Source organism: Ahaetulla prasina, chromosome 3, assembly GCF_028640845.1.
Source record: "Ahaetulla prasina isolate Xishuangbanna chromosome 3, ASM2864084v1, whole genome shotgun sequence".
In the NCBI taxonomy this organism is placed as follows: domain Eukaryota; kingdom Metazoa; phylum Chordata; class Lepidosauria; order Squamata; family Colubridae; genus Ahaetulla; species Ahaetulla prasina.
In genome coordinates this window covers 61,929,704-61,955,174 of record NC_080541.1, presented here as the reverse complement: position 1 = coordinate 61,955,174, position 25,471 = coordinate 61,929,704, and the positions used below count along the sequence as shown (strand labels likewise).

At 36.8% G+C, this 25,471-nt stretch overlaps 1 protein-coding gene across 1 annotated transcript; it reads left to right on the top strand.

Annotated features, from left to right (window-relative positions):
• The first annotated feature begins 556 nt into the window (after nucleotides 1-556).
• APCDD1 (APC down-regulated 1) lies at nucleotides 557-24,765 on the top strand. The gene is made up of 4 exons (XM_058174272.1): nucleotides 557-749; nucleotides 2,024-2,555; nucleotides 11,103-11,424; nucleotides 19,853-24,765. The coding sequence occupies exons 1-4, from the start codon at nucleotides 670-672 to the stop codon at nucleotides 20,302-20,304; spliced, it is 1,386 nt and encodes a 461-aa protein (XP_058030255.1). The 5' UTR covers nucleotides 557-669; the 3' UTR covers nucleotides 20,305-24,765.
• Nucleotides 24,766-25,471: the final 706 nt, after the last annotated feature.

Sequence of the window (25,471 nt, the reverse complement as noted above, 5' to 3'; positions counted from 1 at the left end):
AATGATCATACTGGAAAACACTACAGGCTAAAATACTTTTCACTTGCAATCAGTTAAAGGATTTGGGTGCATTAATTTTCCCCCCTTAATGATAGTAGCTAGCTCGCCCTCCCTCCCTCTCCCCCTCCCTCTCTCCCAACCCTTTCCTGCCTCCCTCCCTGTCTCTCTGTCTCCATAAATATCAAAGTCAGCTCTTATTGTAACATGTGGCTGTTGTGATTGGCTGCAGAATTTTGTGACCACAATCTGTGTTTAAGCCATTGCAAATATTTTCTATCTTCCTTACTTGGAAACTGCAGCATAGCAGAAAATTGTTCATATGCTGTTCCTGTGTTGGGACTTAAATATTATAAGATCTTTTGAATAAATTCATGACTTCACGTTTTATCTTCTGACGTTTGTACAAATTCATTTATAAATTGAAATTACAGAGTTATAGTTGACAATCCAAGCATGTGTAAATGTTTAATTGACATATAGATATTCTTGTAGAATAAGATTTATTTTTTATATTTTTTTTAAATTAATCTATATTCACCAGAATGTTTATGTTTCATCTTTGATTATCCAGGGCTGGGAGAAGGTTCTGCACTTCACGACAGCAGGACTCATCCTCAAACATTAGAAAAGAATGCGTGGCGAACTTTCAAGGAATCGCAGTGTCATCACATGCTGAAACATCTTCACAATGGAGCTCGGATTACTGTACAGATGCCACCCATGATTGAGGGACATTGGGTTTCAACTGGGTAAGTTTATAGGCAAACAAAATGATCATACTGGAAAACACTACAGGCTAAAATACTTTTCACTTGCAATCAGTTAAAGGATTTGGGTGCATTAATTTTCCCCCCTTAATGATAGTAGCTAGCTCGCCCTCCCTCCCTCTCCCCCTCCCTCTCTCCCAACCCTTTCCTGCCTCCCTCCCTGTCTCTCTGTCTCCATAAATATCAAAGTCAGCTCTTATTGTAACATGTGGCTGTTGTGATTGGCTGCAGAATTTTGTGACCACAATCTGTGTTTAAGCCATTGCAAATATTTTCTATCTTCCTTACTTGGAAACTGCAGCATAGCAGAAAATTGTTCATATGCTGTTCCTGTGTTGGGACTTAAATATTATAAGATCTTTTGAATAAATTCATGACTTCACGTTTTATCTTCTGACGTTTGTACAAATTCATTTATAAATTGAAATTACAGAGTTATAGTTGACAATCCAAGCATGTGTAAATGTTTAATTGACATATAGATATTCTTGTAGAATAAGATTTATTTTATAGTCTTCTTTTACAGTATACTCTAAATTATGTTCTTAGGCGTATATTCTTCAGGTGTACTGTTCTTTCAAATCTAATCCAGCAGTCCTTATTCAGACAAAAGCCACAGTTAAAGTTAATGGGACGATTATTTTGATAAATACCAGTCTTCATTCAAATTACTAAAAAGTCCTGGTAGAAGCTATAAAAGCTCATTTCTTAGGTAAATTCTTATTTATAATTGGAAAATTGGCAAATAGGCAGATTGGTTAAACATCATCTTTTGCATTTATAATCTATATGCAACCGTTTGATACAGGTATTTGTTTAGTATATTAGTGTATCATATGTTACATTATTAATCTAGAATACATTTATGCTACCAATTTGGTGGATGGGTCCAGTCTTTTTATAAGAATGTGGATGAAGCACCTTTACAGAAATTGCATTAAACTATCTCCATATAACATACCATGAGTTCTTAATATATAATAAAAGGGAAAAAAACAATAAGTAAAATAGGAAAACAAAGTGTAGTGCAACAAGTAGGAAGAGAAATAAAAGGCTCTTACCTGAAGTGTTCTGTTAAGAAATCAAAGCAAATATTGTTACATATAGAAGCGTTAAAGCTCAAGTCTTCCAATTATCATTATTATAAATACTGTGAATAGGTTGTTACTTAGAAATGTATTAACTCCAGAACCTGTTTTGACAATAACTATAATTTCATACCTTAACAAAGGATTTTTTTTCCTGTTTGACTATAGTTGTGAAGTTAGAGCAGGTCCCGAATTCATCACAAGATCCTACAGATTCTACCATAACAATACATTTAAAGCTTATCAGTTTTACTATGGAAGCAATCGGTGTACAACCCCAATCTATACCTTGGTTATCCGTGGTAAAGTCCGCCTTCGTCAAGCATCCTGGATTATCCGAGGAGGGACCGAAGCGGATTATCAATTGCATAACATTCAGATCATCTGCCACAATGAGGCAGTAGCTGATAAACTAAATCAGTTGGTGAATCGTACATGTCCTGGATTTGTAGCAGGAGATAAACCTTGGGAGCAGAATGTGAGCTATGATTTATGGAGAGAAGAGAATGGCTATGAGTGTACAAAGGCACTGAATTTTGCTATGCATGAACTTCAACTGATTCGAGTAGAGAAACAATACCTTCACCATAATTTAGATCACTTAGTAGAAGAACTGTTTCTTGGCGACATCCACACAGATCCTGCTCAAAGGATGTATTATCGCCCATCCAGTTATCAACCTCCACTCCAAAATGCCAAGGTATGTGAACATTTCAGTTGTATTTCCAAGACATGTAAATGAAGTATGTTTTTAAAATTACCAAAGATTTTGGAGTATAAGATGCACCTTTTTCCCCCAAAAAAGAGGGTGAAAATCTAGGTGTGTTTTATACTCTGAATGTAGCCCCGCCCAGCTTCTCAAGCGGAGATTTCAGAGGCTGAAAAAAGCAGCAGAAACAAAGCTTCAGAAAAAAAGCCTCCAAACAGAGCTTCAGAAAAATAGAGGAACAGAGCTTCAGAGGCTTTTTTTCTGAAGCTCTGTTTCGGAGGCTTTCAGAGGCAAAAAAAAAAGTTTTTTCTGAAACAGAGTTTCAGAAGTTTCAGAAGCAGGAAAAAAAAAGCAGGAAAAAAAAGCAAGACACAGAGCTCACAACCAACAAACCTGTTGCTAAAATTCACTTCTGGGAACAGCTGATCGGGGGTATTCCGGGAGGCCAATCCACCCGCCAATCAGCTTTTTTCTTATTTTCCTCCCCAAAAACTAAGGTGTGTCTTATACTCAGGTGCATCATATACTCTGAAAAATACAGTACTTAGCCCAAAGTCCAGATCCTATGCAGGCTTTGTTTTCCTTATCAAGGTTGCTTATCTTGTCTGTCAGTATGCCTTCTAGATGTTATTATCCTATTACATCTTCCTATCTGACAATCAAACTGCTATATTCTCTTTGCTGGCTTATCACCCATGTTGCCACGTTTTCATGTCTTTTTAATTTGCACCTTGGATGCAGACTTGTAGGATCAAATCTGTTTCATGTTTTTAATATTTTAATTGGAAAGAATGAAACAATGTCTCATTTTGTTCAATATATTTACAGCAGTGGCATCTGGAGTAGGTAGTGAGGTACAAAATGATAAAAGCAGTATCATGACGGTGTAACATACATGTACAAAAGGGACTGAGCTTGCTGACAGAATGCAACAATATTGCTTTTGTCCTTTTGACGAACAGACATTGCTGCTTGGCAGAATTTTTTCCTTGGTGGCAAGGAAGCATTGATCCATACTCTCAAAAGTTTCTGCTCTTTAAAATCTGTCTGATAGTTGCAAGAGAATACCTTGCAAAATTTCCTGAAAAATTGAAAAATATACTGTGTGGCCAGTTACCCAGCTACCCACCTGAAAGGAAATTTCAAATTTTATATTTTATAAATATAAAATATATTTCTACAGGAAAGATAAAAGTAGAATAAGGTAATGGCAAACTTGTTATGTATAGATTTTCATAATGATTGTGAAAAAGAAACAATAAATAATGTATAGTAGTTCATTGCTTTTCAATATTTGCCATTTCAAAGTGCATTTCATAAGATTTTTTAAGACCTAACTTTTTTTCACCTTGTATGTACTTTATACACTTAATTTGTTTTATATTTTCTTCTTGCTCTTTATCCAAAATATATTCAGAATGGCTTATATATCTCCCCCCTGTCTCCTTGAAAGGAAGAAGCAAAATGAGGGAAGCAAAGTTTGTTAAAATGTATTAAACCTTACATTTACAGCACAGCTGATAGTATATCTTCCCTCAAAATTATAAAAAATATGGAAATTATTAAATGGAATCTCCAGTGCCTTCCTTTTGAAAGGAATTAATGTTATAAAGCAGCAAAAAATGGGCAATCCTCCTCAATGGGCAGCATTCCTTTATATCAGGAGTGGGGAACGATGGCCCCTTTATGACTTGTGGACTTCAACTCAGGAATTCTGGGGGGTGAAGTCCACAAGTCAAAAAGAGACCATCATTCCCACCTCTGCTTTATATAATCTTCAAACATCCTTGGGTCTTGATGATTTCATTGGGGGGGAAATGACATCCATTTAGAGTAGGTTGGGGAACTATGGCCCTTTTACGACTTGTGGACTTCAACTCCCAGAATTCTCCCAATTCCCCACCTCTGATTTAGAACATCATAAATTGCAATGAAAATTAAAGGGGCAACTGTTTGTAACAGAATGGAATAAGGCAGATTCAGGATAAGCATATCATCTTATGAATCAAAGAATACATTTTTTGCCTTACAAGTTTTGATTGAAATGTAGCTTCCAAGACCGAGGAGAATAAAATATAAATGGAAGCTTTTCCTGAAAATATTTAGTAGCATTTTCTCTCTCCAGCAATCTGTTCACATGGAAGCAATTCATGAAAATATTTAATAGCATTTTCTCTCTCCAGCAATCTGTTCACATTTGATAAGCTGCTCTTTGCTATCAAGTTTTTTCTTTTTATCTCTTGTTAATACTGCAATTATTACAATTCCCAACACATTATAGTGCAATATCACAATAGATTTTGATATTTGCATGGAGTGTGATTATCATTAAAGCCCCAAAAAGGTTAATCCTAATGGGGAAGACTTTTACTGAAAGAAAGAAAAAAATGTTTGAGAAAACATAAGTGGGGGAAGAGAATGATAGCAGTCAACAGCAGGGACAAGAGCTTAAAGTAGAGTTCCTCAAGTGGTGATACATGTGTCCTTCAAAATAACCTGAGGATCATTCCACCGTATTGGCAGTTTGGCTTATTGATAGGAGGATCAGAAGCACCATTCAGGAGCAATGTACTTCCATACTACAGCTAGAGTAAAGAGGCCCATCCAGTTGCCTGTTTTGAGGGAGAAGGAAACTTGGGAGGAGCTGACAAAAATAGAGTGGTACTTGGTCATGAGATTAAGATTGTATAGAGTAGTGTTTCTCAACTTTAGAAATGCTAAAATGTGTGACCTTCCTAGCTGGATGGGGAATTCTGGGAGTTGAAGTCCAGATATATTAAAGGTGCTAACATTGGGAAACACTGGTGTAGAGATTTACTTTTGCATTATGGGATAATTTGGTGATATATCATGTGATTCCAATGCAGTGGAACACACCAGTGTAAGATTAACTTTTTTTCTGAGTAAGGTGTTACCACAAGCTTCTCTAATACTTATTATAATTATGTCTAATTATTGCTATGACATCTTTCCTAGTAATATTTTTCTTATCTTAGAGTTATACAGCAGTAGAAATCAATATATATATTTACATATTTTAGTTGTAATGAAAACTGAAGATGCAGCACCTTAATGAACTATCTTATTAACAAAAACATACATAGAAATGAGAATATATTGTTAAAGTTTCACAGTAGGGCTATACATCTTTTCTGATGACATCTCAAAGGAATGTACATAGCAATTGGAACCACATTTGAGATCATAGTTGTCATCAGTTAATTCCAGCAGAGTCTTTCAGAGTTACTTCAAGTTATTCTTTAAACATTTTCATAATGTTCTGAATGTTTTTTAGAAATAAAGTTGAACAGTACATATTTAAGTGAGGCATATGGCATTATTTTAGGCTATATAATTTTATTGTATGCAGTGTTACAAATTGTTTTATTTTCATGAATGTGCAATAAGAGAACGGAGGAACTGGCTGTCTGGTTCAGATCCAGAACCCTTTGATGTAATGTTCCATTTCAAGCAAAAGTGCAGATATGACTGTAAAGTCTTTGGGTCAGACTGTGCAATTAAGTTAATATGCGGGGCTGGGGAGGGGGTTTATTGGGCATCTTTCCCCAACAAAGCATCGTCCAGATATTTAACTACAAGAATGCTCTGCCAGCGTAGCTAATGGGAAAATTGGGAATGCTGTGATTAGACTTAAACAAAAGTAGAAATTCTATTTGAAGTATAATTGCAGTTTCAAGAAAGAATTCATGTGGCTGCAAAGAGCATATATTACTTTTCCCATGTCCTACTTTTTAAAATATTAAAACTTGCCTTCAGGTTGTTTTATACCCCAACAGTACAGTTATGAACATATACATATACATACATACATACATACACATACATACATACGTACATATACATATACACACACACACACACACACACACACACACACACATATATATATTTTGGCAGAATTCTGGCAAAACTAAAGCAAAACAAAAAACACTCCTCTCAGAAGAGAATCCGTTGTAGAGAATCTGCCTAACAAATCTTGCTTGATGATCTGTTTTTAAATTGTAAAACATAAATATAATCCTATTTATAACAAAAGAGAGTTTAGAAGATTTTAAAATTGAGGGATTCCATAGCCAAATTGCCAAAAAGCAGAACAGTAATCCCTCAGCACATTGTTCTGGAAATTGTCATTGAAATAGGATCAGAACTACCATGATACAGGGCCTTCACCTCCAATTCAGATGGTCTGGCCAGCAAGAGTCTATGTTCAATATTTTCAGGACATTGATAGGTTAAGAACCAACAGAATTGCTATCTCTGTCTTTTTCCTGACACAGATCATTCCACAGGGTGACCAAAGTTATTTATTTTTTATAATTAAGGCTAAAACTAGTTTGAAAGGAATCTAAAAATCATTTTCACCCAAGAGAATCTGTAACTGATCAGTTACCACCCTTACAAACTACCTTGCCTAGCAAGGGAGTATTGACCACTAGTATGCAACTGTTTTCATCCACTGGGTCCAGGCTTTATTTCTTCAGGAACAGCTTGATCATTGGTTTTAAAGAGGTGGACATCACACTCTGTCTGAACAAGGCACATACAACTTCCTGCATCCATCAGTTCTGAGTTACTTTAAATGAACTTTTTGTACTATTCATCTTGTATTGTTTTCTATTGGTTAGTAAACGTTAGTTAAAGCTTTGTTAATAAGGGACTTTTTCCTGGGGGATGCTGATGCTTCTTTCCAGGATTGGCAAATGTTTCATTGTAAATACTTTAGATTTATTTAATTTGAGTTGTTCCTGACCTTTTCTGGTTCTCTGGTTCCCATATTGGTGACTCTCCCATATCTTCCAGGACACTGATATCCCAAGATATTCATGAATAAATAAATATTAATATATAATAATAAAACTGGCAGCCCGAACATCTTCTTTTCTGCCATTTAATTAGGATTGAGCCATTGGTTTTCTTCACCAGTAGGTGACACAGAATAGAAGAGAAAGAACTTCAGGGAATTCAGTTATTATTCAAAACCTGTCCTAATTTACACTTTATGAAGTCAGCAACCCTGAGTGGCTCTGCTTGTGAGACATGATAAAAATGGGCTGTGGGAGCAGCACTTATATCAACATGCAGTCTCAAGCAGGGGAGGGCAGCACATTAATGTGTTGTAAAGAAGAGCCCTAAAGTGTAGGATGGACTCTGTGAAAGTAACTTAGGTCTTTGTCATGTTTGTCTTTGCACAGTTTGCGCAGCAATTTGAAATGGACAAGGAATTAGTAACTAGTTCAGCTACTTCACTACAGGACTAATATAGCACTTATAGCACTGCTACTTCCTGGGCCAATTGCAGTTTCTGAACACTCAAATGAGTAAACTGCAGTAATCCAATATTAAAGTTACTGGCTATAGTTTATTAACTCATGTTAAGACAAAAAAAAATGCTATTTAGGTAGTGTCAGTGTCAAATTTAGGTGGAACACCAGTCAGAGAACTTGATTCTTATCGGAAAGGGTCAAGGGCATCTTCCAAATTTCAAAATTCAGCTTGTAGAATCAGCAATAGTAGATCTTGCCTCATTTGAATTCAGCTTTAGCAGACATTATAGGGAGCCCAAAAATTGAGTCCTAAAGGGCCAAACAAGAATATTGCAACAGCACATTTTGATACATCTCAGAATAGTGTTTTAGAGAGAGAGAGAAGCAAAATAAACTGTTCAGGACAAAGCAAGTAAGTCAAATGTTGCCTTTCAGTTGTTTTCTCATTTGAAACATTTATTATTTAACATTAGGCATGGAGATTTGTATTAACAAACATACTTGGCATTATGTTTACTGTTAAATAACTAAATGGATAAGCTAAACCATTTGCCACAGAACTCAAGATGTGTTATTGTATTCAGGCAGTGATTGGGTAAGCAAGAGATTACACTGGATAAGGTGATTCGGCAAATAAATAAATAAGGACAAGAAAATCTCCTGATAAACTATTGTAATGATGTCTGAACTGCATAGATCAAGATTTAGTAATTCAGTTTATTGTTTCAGGTGACAGTATATTTTTAAACCCACAAATTAGTTGTGTTTAAAGCTGTGCTGTAGTTTGTAATAGCATGTTAGCATTTCGAACTATCAAAGTATACTGAAAATCTAAAAGAATGTTTTTTAAAAATACCCTGTTCAAAATTACCGTATATACTCGAGTATAAGCCGAGTTTTTCAGCACGTTTTTTGTGCTGAAAAACGTCCTAAACTTATACTCGGATCGGCTTATACTCGGATCGGCTTATACTCGAGTTTTTTTTTCTTCTTCTTTTTTTCACATTATACCGGATGGCGCAAACTTGGCGGGCTTTTGCATTAGCGCGGGGAAGCCCTGCCAGTGCAGTGAGAGGGCGGGGCGGGGGAGCCGCCAGCCTTCTCGGCTGAGGGAGGGAGGGTTTCCCCGACCGGTAGCTGCCTCATTTCCCACCCTCGGCTTATACTCGAGTCCCCAGTTTACCCCAGTTTTTTGGGGTAAAATTGGGGACCTCGGCTTATACTCGGATCGGCTTATATTCGAGTATATACGGGTAAGTGAATCTACACCAAAAATAATTCTATAATGGAGTATTGGCTACTCCCAAATGTCTCATAAAGCTATCATTTATACAATACAAAATACAGAATATTTCTGACTTGGCATGTCTTTTTTCTTCAATATTTGTAACTGAACATTTTATGAGCTTCAAGGTTCACAACTAAGTACTTATTTTAAAGCAAATCAAAGTCAGCTCAAATAAAAACCATTCTCTTAGTTCTGTTACCTGTTCGTAATTCTTTAGCTTTTAATCAAAATACAACTCAGTTCCTAATCAATAAACTGGAACTGGCATAGCTTGACACAGGTTATTGGATAAAAGCTGATACAAATCAGAGCATCTGGACATTTTTATATAAGCATTCTGGGATGTAGAGAAAAGGACAGGAAAAATAATTTCTGAAACACTTTATTTTAGTCTCACTAAATCAGAGCAACGAATTTATTATTATTAATCAGGATAATATCATCAAGAATAGAAAAGCTATCATAAAGACATTCAGAAAAGGTTATGGAAAAAGCAAATTGCATGTGTATTTTTTATTTAAAGTGCTGGTCTCAACAGATACTTCAAAAAATCGATTAAACTACAGTTCTTGAACTGCATTTTAATTTCACTGTTTCATCATTGAAAGGAGAAAGAATAAGCAAGGAGTGAAAGGAAACACGAATAAAAAAGAATTTACTTTTCTTCCAACTAAAACTAAATTGCATTCCTTAAGCTTTTATCTTTTTGAAAAGGATTCACATACTATATTATAATTTCAGAATGTGTGCATCAGAGCTACAAAATACAGTAATTCTCCCTTTTTTCTTCATCAAAATATTAATTCTTTATTTTGTTTCTGATACTTTCATTTAGTAGTTTATTCATCATTTTTAAATTAGTAGTCTGGTAAGTATGTATGTTACGGAGAAGTGGCTTTGAGTAAGATTCGGGATTTAACATAGTATTTTATATCAAATAGAGGAAACTAATACTTTGCATTTGGGGATGATTAAGTATAGAAAAAGGAAGATCGTTCTCCTGAAATGGTTCCACATGTAAAATGCAATATTTTGCATCTGTGAAATAGGAAAATGCAGATGCATAAAACAGGATTAATGACTTGTAATTTAGAACTATATAAAGTATAAATCAAGTGAAAAGTTTTGATTTTTATTCTAGAATATCAATTTTGCTTAATAATTTTGTTTATAAATTTCAGATTGTCTCATGCATTTTCAGATTCCATATCCTTAACATAGCACAGTAGTTTCAAATGCAGAATCTAAACAGTTTCACATAAACCAATTTTACTACCTAAAATACATTTTTTCTTTTTTGAGAATGGATCTTGACCTTTATTCTCACATTTCAGTAAAAGAAATGAAATTGCAGAATAGCATTTTTAACAGCCATCAGCGAATAAACAATTTTAATTTATATTTTAAAAATTCCATTAGTTATCGATCTTAGTCTGGTTTTCTTGAAGGTTGATTTAGAAAAGGCACAGAAAGGTAATCGGAGTGGGAGAGAATTTAGTGGTTCTTTAAACAAACTTTTCTTGAATTGAGATACAGATTTTGGCAAGGAATTTTTTTTGGTAAGGGTCATTTCCCTAACCTATTCTATGCAATTTTACATTTAGTAAGGAATTAGGATGACTTAACTTTGTTCCTTATAGACCACCATAAGGGGAAAAAATGTATTTCTTGCATAGAGTTGTAAGAAAGATCAGAATGTGTATTTTCACCACTATTAACGTAACATACTAAGGCTTGTGAATGCTCAAAGGGCCTTTTTTTAAAACAAAAAGTCTGAAGATTTATTTCCAGCATGAAAGTTTTCAACCCCCGTGGTCTCTTAAGCAGGCAATTCTAGTTTTGTCTCATTTTAGATTCTAGCCACATTTAAGCACATGACCATATGATATGTAAAGGTTATGAGCATTATGTAATGAATTTTATTTCATACATTTTTTAAAATGGCCAATTTTTTTTTAACTTCAGAACCATGACCATTCGTGTATAGCATGTAGGATCATCTATCGATCAGATGAACACCATCCTCCAATTTTGCCTCCAAAAGCGGATTTAACTATTGGATTACATGGGGAATGGGTGAGCCAGCGCTGTGAAGTACGTCCTGAAGTGCTCTTTCTTACTAGACATTTCGTTTTCCATGACAACAATAATACCTGGGAAGGTCACTACTATCATTATTCTGATCCAATCTGCAAGCATCCCACGTTCACTATTTATGCAAAAGGCCGTTACAGCAGGGGTGTACATTCAACCAAAGTGATGGGAGGAACAGAATTTGTCTTTAAAGGTAAGATTCTATTCTCTTCAGGTTCAGATTCTTTCATTCTGGGTGAGATGGTGATGTAATAAAGTTACTGAAAGAGATGGAATTTGAAGCATGTTTCCTCCTCTTGGTTGTGGGGAATGATTTTAAACCTGGAGGGATTTAGTACACCAGTGGGATTTTGTTTTTCTCTTGTTTTCTGTCAAAAAATATCAAAGTTACACTGCTTCCGTTTGCCCATTTGTATTGTTGTAATATAGTTAAAAGTCTTAGAGGGTATGCAAGTAAAGGCAGTTAATCAAGGAAAGTTAAAATATGCATTTTATTAAAGGGAAAAGATAGCAAGGGCATGTTTATCTTCTAAGTAAGGAGAAATACTGATTTAAGGCAGTTTTCCCAATTTTGTGGTTTTAGCTTTATTGTGTTCATACCTGCTAGAACTATGTTTTTCTGTTGGCTGGGGAATTCTGCAATATATCCTAAAGTCGCTGAGGTTGAGATACACTAGAGTTTTCAGGTAGAACTTTAAGCCAAATATATTTGAAGGGCACTGAATTAGAGAAGGCTTCATAATAGAGAAATTTGGAAGCAACTTTCACAATGTAAGTGTAAATACAGCTCTTAGTTTGGTTGAGCAAAGTTTAGCCCCTTGATTTCAGACTGCGTGCAGGTAAATGACTGTCAGCTCCTTAACACACAGATATCCTTTCCTAGGATTGTGCTGTCGTTCTGCAGGGCAGCCACACAATCCTGAGAAAGGCAAAATTGACTTAAGGCATTTCCAACAGGTGCTGTCTTAAAAGCTTAAGCACACACTTGAAAGTCCTTTTCCCTTTGAACGAAGTGTTCTCCCAACCGTACTGGTTGAGATGTTGGCTTTGGGCCAGGCAAACACATTATAACACTAAGTCTACAGAGCAGATTTACAGCCTTTACTTTGCCTTTTTTTAAAAAAATCAGGTGACATGACAAAATTTAAAATGTACCTTTTGCGAGTTAATTATAGAATAGCCTCCCTGGTTAAATGGTCAGTTAACTGGTCACAAGGGCTGACTGAGATTATTACCATAAAACTAAACTTTTAAAATGAAATAACATCTGTATTGGTAATGGCAAAGAACTTTTTGCTGGGGTTTTTGAGTTTTATATATGATGTTGACATCAGAATTGAAATGGAACCAATGTCTGTCTGCTTAAGAATTCTTTTGAGGGAGACTATTCAGTTCAGTTGGAAGATAAAACTAAAATCATTTAAATTACGTTTAGTCGTTCTTCTCAGAATCAAAATAACTTGGCTCATATAAATCAAGTTTATTTTTCCACAACACTGGTCTTTATACATTATTTTTCCTCAGGAAATTATGCTAGATGAAAGCTCAAGAGGATAATATATTAATGGCTGCCATTCTATCTGATGCTTACTCCCCATTTGGCTACAATTTTAAAAAGAAATTTAATTTAAGTTTTGCATCATTCTCTCTCCACAATAATTCCATAAATACCAGTTTATAAGTTTGGTTGGCCAAGAACATTAAGAAACAACAAAAAAAATTATCTTCAATTTTCCTACCAAGAAATTGATTTTTCAAATGGAGTCTTTTCTTTTTTTTTAATGGGATAGTTATGTGCAAACCCTGAGCTATGGTAGTTTGTTGAATGCATTTAGAATTTTTTTTTTAATTTGAATTTATATCCTGCCCTTCTCCGAAGACTCAGGGCGGCTTACATTGTGTTAAGCAATAGTCTCATCCATTTGTATATTATATACAAAGTCAACTTTTATTGCCCCCAACAATCTGGGTCCTCATTTTACCTACCTTATAAAGAATGGAAGGCTGAGTCAACCTTGGGCCTGGTGGGACTTGAACTTGCAGTAATTGCAAGCAGCTGTGTTAATACGTTGTTTCACAAATGAGTGGCTCACTTGATCTTAATTGATCCAAAAATAAATCAGAAATTGTAAATATAGTGACTGATGAGTAGATATATTCTACACTTAGTACATGCATTTTATGGTTTAATTCTAAAATTGTGAAAGGTGTTGAATTACATTTCTATTTTAGAGAAAAGTAGAATTACACCATATGAAAACATTAATACTTATTATTTGTAGGTAACAGGAGAATGAAAATAAATTTATCCCACCTTGCTTTTCTTGCCAGCAAGTGAAATAAAATTATAGGATTTTTGCATTTCTAAGAGTTTTATATGCACAATTGTTAAAATCAAACTGCAAATTACAATTATCTCATTTTTGAAATAAAAGCTTTTTTCTTGGTGCTACTTTGTCCTAATAAAAGAAGCCATAAGGCTTTGTTCTTGATCTAATTTTCCAAGAAATAACCTGCATTCTCTTCCCAAGTAGCTTTTTCAATAGTGTATTAAAAATGTAATAGAATTTTCAGCAAAACAATCGCATGAGATCCACATAGAAAATATGAATCCTGTTTTTCAAAATGATAAATTTTACCTGTACAGTTAAGATTTCATTACTATAGTCCAAGCAACAAATCAAAACTAATAGCTCTAGCAACTTAATCTCATGAGTAAGTTATCCGGAAATTATTTATACCTAGGTTAAAGAAAATTATGAGGAAATTTGAGCAATATTGCTTGTGGCTTCACTTCAAGGTCTCTTTAAGATGAGTTACATTAACACCAGGAACCAACACGTTACTGGTCTCATCCTTATTAGAATTGTCAGATGTGGGTAGCTAGATGTCATGCCCTCTTATTGGGAATTATTGGGAATTGAACTCAAGGATCTTGCAGATGGATGACTATATACAGTATAACATAACATCTGTTTCTCTCTTCTTGAGACCTTAAGGGAAGATGGACTTTATATACTATTCTGATGGCCTGTAAAAAAGATATTTTCCCCATAAAATATTCTTGTAACAATTTATCCTAAAAGCTTATCTATTTCTATATATCATTCAGCTCTCTCCATTTAAATCAAATGCTACTACCCACATAAAAAGAAAGTTTCAGATGTGCAATCTACTCAGAGAGGACATTCACAAAACCTTGGCAGTAATAATTACCGTATATACTCGAGTATAAGCCGAGTTTTTCAGCACGTTTTTTGTGCTGAAAAGCGCCCCCTCGGCTTATACTCGAGTCTACGTCTTGATGTACTTCGGGAACCCCGCACAGGAGACGCCAAAGAGGCGGCGAGATCGTCCGGCGGGATTTGCCCAAGGCTGAGCAATTCGCCGCGCGGACCTGAGCCAAGCCGGTCCCAGTCCAGCCGAACGGTGAAAGCGACATGCCGAGCGCCGCTCCGCTTTCACCGTTCGGCTGGACTGGGACCGGCTTGGCTCGGGTCCGCAGTAACTCCGCCAGGCTGTGCGCGAAGAAACCATTTAAAAGCCCCGCCAGGGCTTTCTTCTCCTCCGTGCTTCAGAAGTTGGGCTTTTAAATGGTTTCTTGGCGGCACAGCCTGGCGGGGAGTTACTGCGGACCCGAGCCAAGCCGGTCGCAGTCCAGCCGAACGGTGAAAGCGACATGCCGGCGCCGCTCGCTTTCACCGTTCGGCTGGACTGGGACCGCTTGGCTCGGGTCCGCAGTAACTCCGCCAGGCTGTGCAGCGAAGAAACCATTTAAAAGCCCCGCCAGGGCTTTCTCTTCTCCTCCGTGCTTCAGAAGTTGGGCTTTTAAATGGTTTCTTCGCGCACAGCCTGGCGGGGAGTTACTGCGGACCCGAGCCAAGCCGGTCGCAGTCCAGCCGAACGGTGAAAGCGACATGCCGGCGCCGCCCGCTTTCACCGCTCGCTGGACTGGGACCGCTTGGCTCGGGTCCGCAGTAACTCCGCCAGGCTGTGCAGCGAAGAAACCATTTAAAAGCCCCGCCAGGGCTTTCTTTCTTCTCCCTCCATGCTTCAGAAGTTGGGCTTTTAAATGGTTTCTTTGCGGCACAGCCTGGCGGGAGTTACTGCGGACCCGAGCCAAGCCGGTCGCAGTCCAGCCGAACGGTGAAAGCGGAATGGCGCTCGGCATGTCGCTTTCACCGTTCGGCTGACTGCGACCGCTTGGCTCGGGTCCCAGCGGGCGGGCGGGGAGCCGACTTTGGCCCTTTAGCAAGGAGGAAGGTGGGAGGCGGAGCTGCCGGCTGTGGCGCCCGCTGAGCCGCCGCCGCCGCCGCCTGGAAGAGGAGGAGGTGACCTTCACGCGGAGAGGGTGGGGATGGGGGTTGAGGCGTGCAAGAGGAGCGGCGTGGAGGAAGAGGAGGAGGCGACGGCCCCGCCGACAGCGCGGCTTCTAAGATCAGCCCACGCTCGAAGAGGGAAAGGGAGCGAGTGGGTGGGTGGCTGGGATGAGACCCCACCACAAACACACACACAGCCGGTCGGACGGCGCGGTTCCTTTCTCTGCTCTCTCGCTCTGCGTCAAGGCGCTGGAAGGGGGCGGAGAGCGAAACAGCAGCAGGAGCAGCCGCGCCGCCGCTTCCTCCTCCTCCTCCTCCTCCTCCTCCTTTCGTGGCGGGCTGCTTCCAAGTCTGGAAATCTGTTTTGGGAAGTGGTGGTGCAGCTGCAGTTCAGCCCTGTCGGCCGGGGGAAGGAGGCGGTGGATCGGATTCTCGCGCCACACCGAAGTCGGCTGGAAAGCTTGCTGCTGCTTCTTCTTTTTTGCTTCTCTCCCCGCCCCCCTCTTTTCGGCTCTCTTGCAACGTTGCTGCAGCTCCTCGGCTCCTTTTCCCGGCGCCCCAGAAGGCTCGAGCCTCTGCTGCCGATTGAATACTAAAATAAAATAAAAGAGCGGAGAAGAACGGGGCGCCATGGTGTCCGCGTCCCTGCCCCCGCCCGGCAGGACGCGTTTAAAAAAAAGGGGCGGGGGAGTTGAAAAGAGGCTGCCTCTTCGGGTTACCTCAACATCCATTCCAGAGCCGCTAAAAGAGCGGCTGCTTGGCCCGCCCTGGTTGGGGAACGGGCACAAAAAAAGGGTCCCTGGTGACCCAGAATTCATCCTAGCCCCATTGACTGGCCCCTTTGACTCGATAGGATTTAGCTGACGGGATTGTTAAACAGCCAGACCTTTCTCCTGGGGAGAGAAGTCACTCTAATAAATATTGGGAGGTGTTTTCAAGGAAACATAGGGGTCCACCTTCTGCCCACAAGAAATGTAGGGAAATGCCACCATTCCCAGCCTTCTGAGCACATCAGCTTATCCTGGCAGAGGATGAGGAAAGTCGATTTCAAAGCCTTTGGAAATCACCAGCTTGGAAAAAGCTAAATTATGTAGGGCTATTCAGCTACAACTTCGTGTTTAGGTTTTGTCTTTTGAGCGAGATAATGATAGCTAGCTAGCTAGCTAATTAGATAGATAGATAGATAGATAGATAGATAGATAGATAGATAGATAGATAGATAGATAGATAGATAGATAGATAGATAGATAGATTAGAAAGAAAACAGAACAAAAAAACAGAATAATAGAGTTGGAAGGACCTTGGAGGTCTTCTAGTCTAACCCTGCTTACGCAGGAAACCTTATACCACTTCAAATGCTTATCCAATATCTTCTTAAAACTTCCAGTGTTAGAGCATTCACAACTTCTGGAGGCAAGTTGTTCCACTGGTTAATTGTTCTAACTGTCAGGAAATTTCTCCTTAGTTCTAGGTTGCTTCTCCTTGATTAGTTTCCACCCATGCTTCTTGTCCTGCCCTCAGGTGCTTTGGAGAATAGTTTGATTCCCCTTCTTTGTGGCAGCCCTGAGATATTGGAATGTTCCTATCATGTCACCCCTAAACTAGACATACCCAGTTCACATGCCCGTGAGACGCCTTGCTTGCATGTCACACACACGCACCGCTCGCTGGGAAAAAAAAAGGATGGAAGGAAGGAAGGAAGGAAGGATGGATTGATGGATGGAGGCGACCGCTTTGAAGCGCAACCCTTCTCCGCAACTAAGGGGGTCAATGTTTTCCCCAATCCTAGGGTGTGGGAAACAGTCATTCTTTCTTCCCCTAGTCTCTCCCGAGATCGCACTGCAGCGCCCATCATCCCCAGCCGGCAATCTGAGCTCGTGCCATCGATGTGGTCCTTGAACTTCCTCCTTGTTTCTAACCCAGCCTAGGATGGCCGGGCGTGGAGGGTATGGTGGTGGTAAACGACCAGGAGAAAGCTTTCGCTCTTTTCGAGAGGTCCTCTTGGAAGGCTGCCTTGGAAAGGGAAAGTGGGAGGGGCAGAGATTTCTCCTCAAAGGTCCCCTTGGAAGGCTGGGTTGGAAAGGGAAAGTGGGAGGGGCAGAGATTTCTTCCTCTCGGGTCCCCTTGGAAGGCTGGGTTGGAAAGGGAAAGTGGGAGGGGCAGAGATTTCTTCCTCGGTCCTTCTAGAGTCCTTGAGAAACTGATATCATACAAGGTTAATAAATTATACTCCTCCTCCTCATTGATGAGTTTTCATCCTGAAATTGATTGAAACATTGTACCATCATATGCTGCCATAGTATAGTGTTAACAACATCTGTAAAGATGATATATGAGCATGACACTAAGTTTTTCTATATTTCCCCTTTATTGAAAAACTTCCATCATGCTTCTTTCTGAAAACAAAGGTCATTATAATATACCTCATTATATATTTGATTTGATGATATTTCAGTTAATAAATACCATTTAAGGTGTTAAGCTTCCTTTCTTTTCAGCAGCAAAGTGAATTACAACTTTAAAGAACTTTATTACTTTATATTCATTTATTTTAAGTATAGATTTTAGATTTTTAAACAAATATGTTTAGAGCTTTTATATCTTTCAAGTTATTCAAATTATCCCCTCAGCAGGTATATAATGGCATCCAATTCCAATATCATGTTGGGGCTTTTGAGCAAGGGAGGAGGAACGCGAACACCGCCTTTCGCGCTGGCATTCCGGGATTTCCCTTTGTTTAGAGCTGGGAATCCTCCTTCCCCCTTTTGCACTTTTATTGTTTTTCGTTCAAATAAATATTCATGTTATTTTACTTGGCTCTATCTTTATTTTTTACATTGACCAGTAGCTGCCTCATTTCCCACCCTCGGCTTATACTCGAGTCAATAGTTTTTCCCAGTTTTTTGTGGTAAAATTAGGTGCCTCGGCTTATATTCGGGTCGGCTTATACTCGAGTATATACGGTATGTATTTGTAAACACTGTGCATGCTAAAATTCTAAAAAATGCATTGTTGAAATACTTGTTCATGAACAAAACCCATTCAAAACTGCCAGCTCGTTGCTTTTCTGGCTGCACAACATCCACATATTGGATGTAAGATGTTGACCTCTGGAAATATCTGGATTCAGCAGAGCACAGCTACAACAAAATTATACTGTTGTTCCAGGGACATCATTTATTATTCACAGATCAATAGGCAATTGTGACTTGTCATGATTAATACTGCAAACATAGTTATGACACGTTTGCTTCTTAGAAACTAGAGTACTAATCCAGTACTGTCACAAACAGAAACTAATTCTTTTGAGCATTTTTAGATTTTTCTCCACAGCATATATTTCACGCATACGCTCAGTAGCTACAATGTGAAAATACTTTGAGGGACTTAAGGAAGATGGAACTAAAAGGAATGCTATCTTCAGCTGCATGAAATGCATTCTGTCCCCACTGCATCACAAGTTTTTCAGCAGTTATTCAGGGAAGGGCAATACACTTTTCTACTTGGTTGGAATTGTCCAGTTGTGGAAGCACTGCCATCAATCGGATCAGCTGTTTGTTCTTAGTCAAGCTTCTGCATTCATTACAGCAACCCCGACTAGAATAATAAAGAAATAGGGAGGCAGAAACAAACAATAATGTCCAGACATAAAGATGGAGAGGAGACATTTTAGGTCCCTTCAAAGCATTATTTTAAGGCTATTTCTAAAAACCGAGCATATATTGAGAATATCCATATATTATTCAAAACACTCTACTTAATTTTAATACTTAAGACGACAAGTAACATCTGTGATTGCAATAGTGGATATCTGAGATATTTTCACTCGGTGCATACCAATGCTTCTGCTTCTGCAAGACAGTAAAGTAGGCACCTTTAAATATTAGCCACATTGATAGAGGGTACATCTGTTAACATATGTTAATCATGAATTCTAATGAATTCTCCAAGTTTAAAAAGTGGTATCTAAAAACCAGTTGCTTAAAAGGAAATAAAAAGTGGAATGGTTGTTGACTTTTTGAAAGGATCTTGAATATCATTGGAAATAGAATGCGGGAGCAGATGGGCAAGTGTTAGAATACCTTTGAAGCAAATTAACTTTAGGCCTATTTTACTTACATCAATTTTAATGTATTTTAACTTTAACATTTATTTTATAATGTATTTTAAAGGAAATACAGTTTAAAGGAAAACTATAATTTAAAGGTAAGGAGTTTGATCATGTTCACAAAATAGCATCAATTCATGACTGGATTATTAATTGCTATACTTCAAAATATAAGCAATTTCTTCTCTTTGCAGTGAACCATATGAAAGTTACTCCCATGGATATAGCTACAGCCTCTCTACTGAATGTTTTCAATGGAAATGAATGTGGAGCAGAAGGATCCTGGCACGTTGGGGTACAGCAAGATGTGACTCACACAAACGGATGTATTGCTTTGGGAATCCGTCTGCCTCACACAGAATACGAGATCTTCAAAATGGAGCAGGATGCCAGGGGGAGATACTTGCTGTATAACGGCCAGAGGCCTAGTGATGGATCCAGCCCAGACAAACCAGAAAAAAGAGCAACCTCCTACCAAATGCCCTTAATCCAGTGTACATCAGCAGCCCCAAGAATAGAAGGAACATTAGAAGAAAACATTCTAGGCTGGTATAATAACGGAGCCTCAACAAGCAATTCCTGTGCATTTGTGCTAGCCACAATAGTCGCTATTTATACTGTGCCTCACTTGGACTTTCTCAGCTAGAAGAACATTTTGAAATTTCTCAGATCAGGGCAATATAGGAATTGGGATTCATGAGAATGGCAAAGGGCATTTTTAAGACAAGAATAATTATTTTCTTGATGCACTTGAATGCCTAAAAACTTTTGTTATTTTCTCATGTTTTCCTGTATTTTAATCATGAACAGCACTCATTTCTTTGAGCTTCATCCAGTCTGATCTACGGTTTGACATGACTGCACAATAATAATTGCACTTTAAGACTGCAGTTTCTTTATTTCATGTTAAAAACTCTTGTTACAACTAACCGGAACATATTCTGCAACCTTTCTTCCATCAGCTTTGCCGTTGCAGTCCATTGAATTAAAACGTATTTTTTCACTGAATTTAATTATCAGATATTATTATACTTTTATAGTGCCAATATTAGAAAACTGCATCTTTCTTAAGCTACAATGTACATATGTATATACAAAAAATTCAAACCATGGATGTATCTAAATATACTTTTATAGATTTTACATATGAAATGCTTAGAATAAAAAAACTGAATGGCAAATATAAAATCTTCAAAAATTGAAAATGTATAAAGATTTTGTGAAATTAAATTCAATGATGCAGAATAATACATGACACGTTTTATATTGTTGCTCAATATATGATAATTTAATGTTTTTCTGATTTCCAATAACTTGTAATTAAAATTGTAAAGTAAAATGGGGGAGGAAAGATTACGAGACGTCTCAGTTAACAGCCAAAGTATTTTTAAAATATATTTTCATGAAAGAAATGTTGTCATATTCATTGCACGTACCTTGAATCTCATTTTATTAAAGTGGGAAATTAACTAAAACAGGGCTAAATCCTAATAAATGTCATTCTTTACAAGGAAACTTTTAAAACTAAGAACATGTAGCAATTTGTTAAAGAACAGATTTATAAGCAACTTAAATCAAATTGCAAACTTGTATTGGTTGAGCAAAGCAGAGGCATTTTAGATGAAGAGTAACTCCATCTTTACTAGTAATGGGAAAGAATAAACTACAAATATGTATCATTATTCTTTTTCTTTAGAGTCACAGCTCGTTACTAAATAAGTCCAGAAAACACAGTATTCTCCAGATAGTTTTTTTCTACAGGTGTGCATTTGTGTGTACTTATGCACTCACAAATGCCTACATCGACTAGTATGCATGTCAACTACCACTGTGCATAGAAATAGTAATGAAACAGAGCATATGGCTAAGCTAAACCACCATTATATCACAAAACATAATAGATAGCTCTCTTACATCTTATAAAAAAGAGTGCAGTATATGATTATGATTTAGCCATTTTGTAACTTTCTTAATTATAGAAGTCTAATTGGAATTAAAAATACAAGAAAAAGTTAAAATGAAGCTTATCCTTTGAAATTAATAATTAATTATGTCATGTTTAACGTTGTAGCTTATAATTTATTCCCTTTTTAATAAAATGCCTTATTGAAAGCATTGCAAAAGATCTGAATATGAATATGAATATGAGATTAAGAAAATTCTTACCTATTTTTTTCCTGGTATTACGTCAAAACTCAATAGCAATTCTACTAAGATTGCTTTTTGTTAATATTATTTTTGAATCTTTACAGCTAGCAATATATGTAGAAAATCAAAAGTACATTATGATCTTTATTATTTCTCAAACATTTCTAAAGATGATTTTAAAATGATATACCTACCTACTTCACTTTGGAAGACAAATGTATACTTCTGCAATAGTGACAGTTGTATTTAAACCCCATTATTTTTGAGTTTTTAAACCGATAAGGTAGCAATTTTATTTTTAATTTAACAGTAAGAAATATACAACTTAATATGCTTGAACTTCCAGTCAGTACTCTATACAGTATTCACTTCCATGTACTTCCCACATACTATTGGAGGATATGTGCATGTTTATTGACACAATTTCCTGTCCAAAATTTCAGTTTACATACTGACCTGATCGGCAAAACCCTTCCACTTTTATATTTAATAGGGAAGATCATGAGGATATCATATCTTTAAACTGAATCCTGCGTTAAAATAATGTAGTATATAATGCATTATATTGTTTAATGCTAATAAAGGGACTGAGCTCTGAAATTTTCATCTCCTCCTGGAATAGTGAAATTTACACTAATGCTGGTTTAAATAATCTCCTTCCAATTGTATGGAAAAGAAACAAAATATATTAAAACAAAAGGGAATGGGCAGATCATGAAATTATAAGCTTCCATTAAAATGAAACAAAAAACAAAAAGAACCCATAATTGAGCATTCACAAGATGTATGAAAACCAGACATTCTTAAAAGCAAATTAGTATCATTTGAAATATTCCATTGATATATTGGCCAAATACTAATTTCCAGAAAGAAAAGAGAATTCATTTATATTAAAGGCATTCATTTAAATAATGAAAACTGCATGTAATCCGCTGTATTTTCTGATGTTGACAGGCAAATGGATTTACATGTGTGCAAAACTACACCTAACATATTAAAACCAATACAGTAATCCTCTGCACTTAAAGAGTGTTGGATTAATGGGATCAGCAGGCTGCAATTGCGTGGATTCAAGCATGGTTCCACTTTTTGGGATTAGATTGTAAACTGGTTTTATATTTATGTATGTGCCCAGGAATTGTAAGATACATTTTTTCCTAATATTTTATTCCCTGTTCATTTTCTAATTTAAAGTGCTTGGGAAACTTGAGCACATGATAATACCCTGAATACAGGAAACTAATTACTAGAAGAATAACTAATTCTTCTAAGTAGAACATGTTTTTGTCAACTACAGCTGTCTCTCATTTGTTGCTATCCAGATGTGTTGAGATTGAAACTCCCAACATTCCCTTAGAAACCATGGTTACAATACCTCTTAAGGGTGCAAGTCTATGAAAATTGTTGTTAGATTGCAAGAAGAAACATTTTGCTGTTTTACAAAAAAGTGACATGCTATAGTAAACTAAGTAGCAAATTTACATAGATAAAATGGTGCACATAATGCAGGGCTGTCAAACTCCCGGCCCATGGGCCGGATGCGTCACATGCCCAGTTTGGCGAAGGAGAAAAAAGTCCCGATACATCACATGATGCTGCCGTGACTATGTGAGTTTGACATCCCTGACAAAGTAATTCTGGTAGAAATTAGCTTTATTTTATTCACTTAATTGAAATTATTTATATCCAATTATCTTTATTTTTAAAATAGCAGGGCATGCTCACAAATAACTTGGCATGACATCGCAGCTAAAGTTCAAGTTTTTCATTTTGCTCTTATATTCTGAGAGGATATATAAAATCGTCATCTAATGTTTAATATTTCCAACTCAGAATTTTATTTTATTTTTGAAAAAGTTGCAGAGTTAAATCCAAATTTTATATTTATTAATTACTGTTGTTCATACTGGCTATTCTGTAATGCATTAAAAAAAAGGAATACGGTGTAATCATTTTTTTAATGAACCCAGCAAGATGATTTATGTAAAACAACTATTAGCACAAGCCTGTGCTAGAAACCAAAGTTACACAGAAAAATGTTCCAGTGCTTCCAACAAGAATTAAATGATTAACAAGACTTAAAATATTGCCATCTAGTGGTATCATCTTGCCTCCAAAAGATGGATAGATTTCATAGTAATTATTATATTTATCTAGCAATATAAGTCATGTATTTACAAGTTGGGGCAGACAGCCAAACTGTGATAAAGTGTGGAATAAATAAATGAAAATGTGGAATAAAATGTAAATGGAAAAAATCCTCTATCTAGCCAACTATTAGATAAAACTATCACTAACCTCTAGATTGCCAACAGAAAGCCATTTTAAAAAACCGGGCTCTTGTCTAAATTTAGTTTGGGCAACTGCTTTTCAAAAACATGTTGAAAGCAAACTTCAATTTATTGTATAATTTATCTAAACTTTTATTTTAGGACTGATGCTACATTAAAAAAAAGATTGTGCACAAATTAGGTTGCATCAGAAAAGAGGAATTGTTAGAATTATATTCTAAGCCTGACAGTTCTTAAAACACCCATTTTGCCTGTTCTGTTCATGTAACTCAGTTTGTGTATAAAAAATGTTGGTCAACTGACTTAAAGGAGACGGGTGTCCATAGGCTATGGTCAAGAATCAGGATGGTGGTAGCTACAATGGTGTGACTGACATGGGTTTTCTAAGGTACACATGTTTTTATGCATCACAACTGGTTTTTTTTTAATGTGGTATACTTAAAAAACACGCAGAGCTTTGATTGCATTCCTGCAGATATCTCTATAAGATGATTTTAAAAACAGTTAAAATAAAAATGGCAACAGGAAAACTAGACTTGTGATACAAAATCTTTTTTTCTGTATTTATAGAAAGGCAATATAAGATTTGGAAAGATTTACGAACATTGAAGTTGTTGAATACCTAATGTACAATTCTGTACATTATAATAAAGTAAACTTTTTGTTTTGCTTCTTTCCCCAATAATTTATAGGTCTCATTAGCACTAAGAACACAAAGAAGATGAGAAGAACGGCACTGAAAGCTCAAACCACATGCATCAATCCATTTGTCACTCACCATCCTGTAATCCTCATTTGATCTATTTCTGCTTTGGAGTTGAAGAATGTTTAAAAACTTGCAGTTTTTCTGAATAAAGGCAAGCTTGAGACAGGCATCTTCTTATTCAAGAAGCCCCAGACCCAAGCTAACAGAATAAATCTAATTCTGAAAACTTAAGATTTTATCAACTCAAGAAGTTTAATTATGTTTAACAAAGCTCAATCACAATAATAGAGAAATAAGCAAAACAGAAATCTTCACAAAGACATAACTTTAGATAATCCCAGATATTATCTATATAATTTTTACTTTGGTAGCTTCCATGTAATGGAAGCTTTCAGAATGACTGATAAATGGGGGTGCCCATAAGAACATATCTCCCCAGGCATCCTGTCTAGTTTAGGGAAACAGCTACCATAAAAAAAGCACTCAAAGAGCATCAAGGCAGCAGCTCAATCTCAGAACATTCTCACTGTGAATACCAAGGTTTATATGCTGAATTTGGGAAATGGCACAATATTACATACAACTGAAAAAGGGCAGAGTAAGACAAATGAGAAAATATGTTCAACTTTTCAGAGAAACTTTTATATTTAAGCAGCTAGATTAATCAA

Coding starts and splice junctions, on each gene's coding strand:
- APCDD1 (XM_058174272.1), top strand. CDS start 670: ATGCTGAAACATCTTCACAATGGAGCTCGGATTACTGTACAGATGCCA. Junction 2,556..11,102: donor CTCCACTCCAAAATGCCAAG/GTATGTGAACAT, acceptor TTTTAACTTCAG/AACCATGACCATTCGTGTAT. Junction 11,425..19,852: donor AACAGAATTTGTCTTTAAAG/GTAAGATTCTAT, acceptor TTCTCTTTGCAG/TGAACCATATGAAAGTTACT.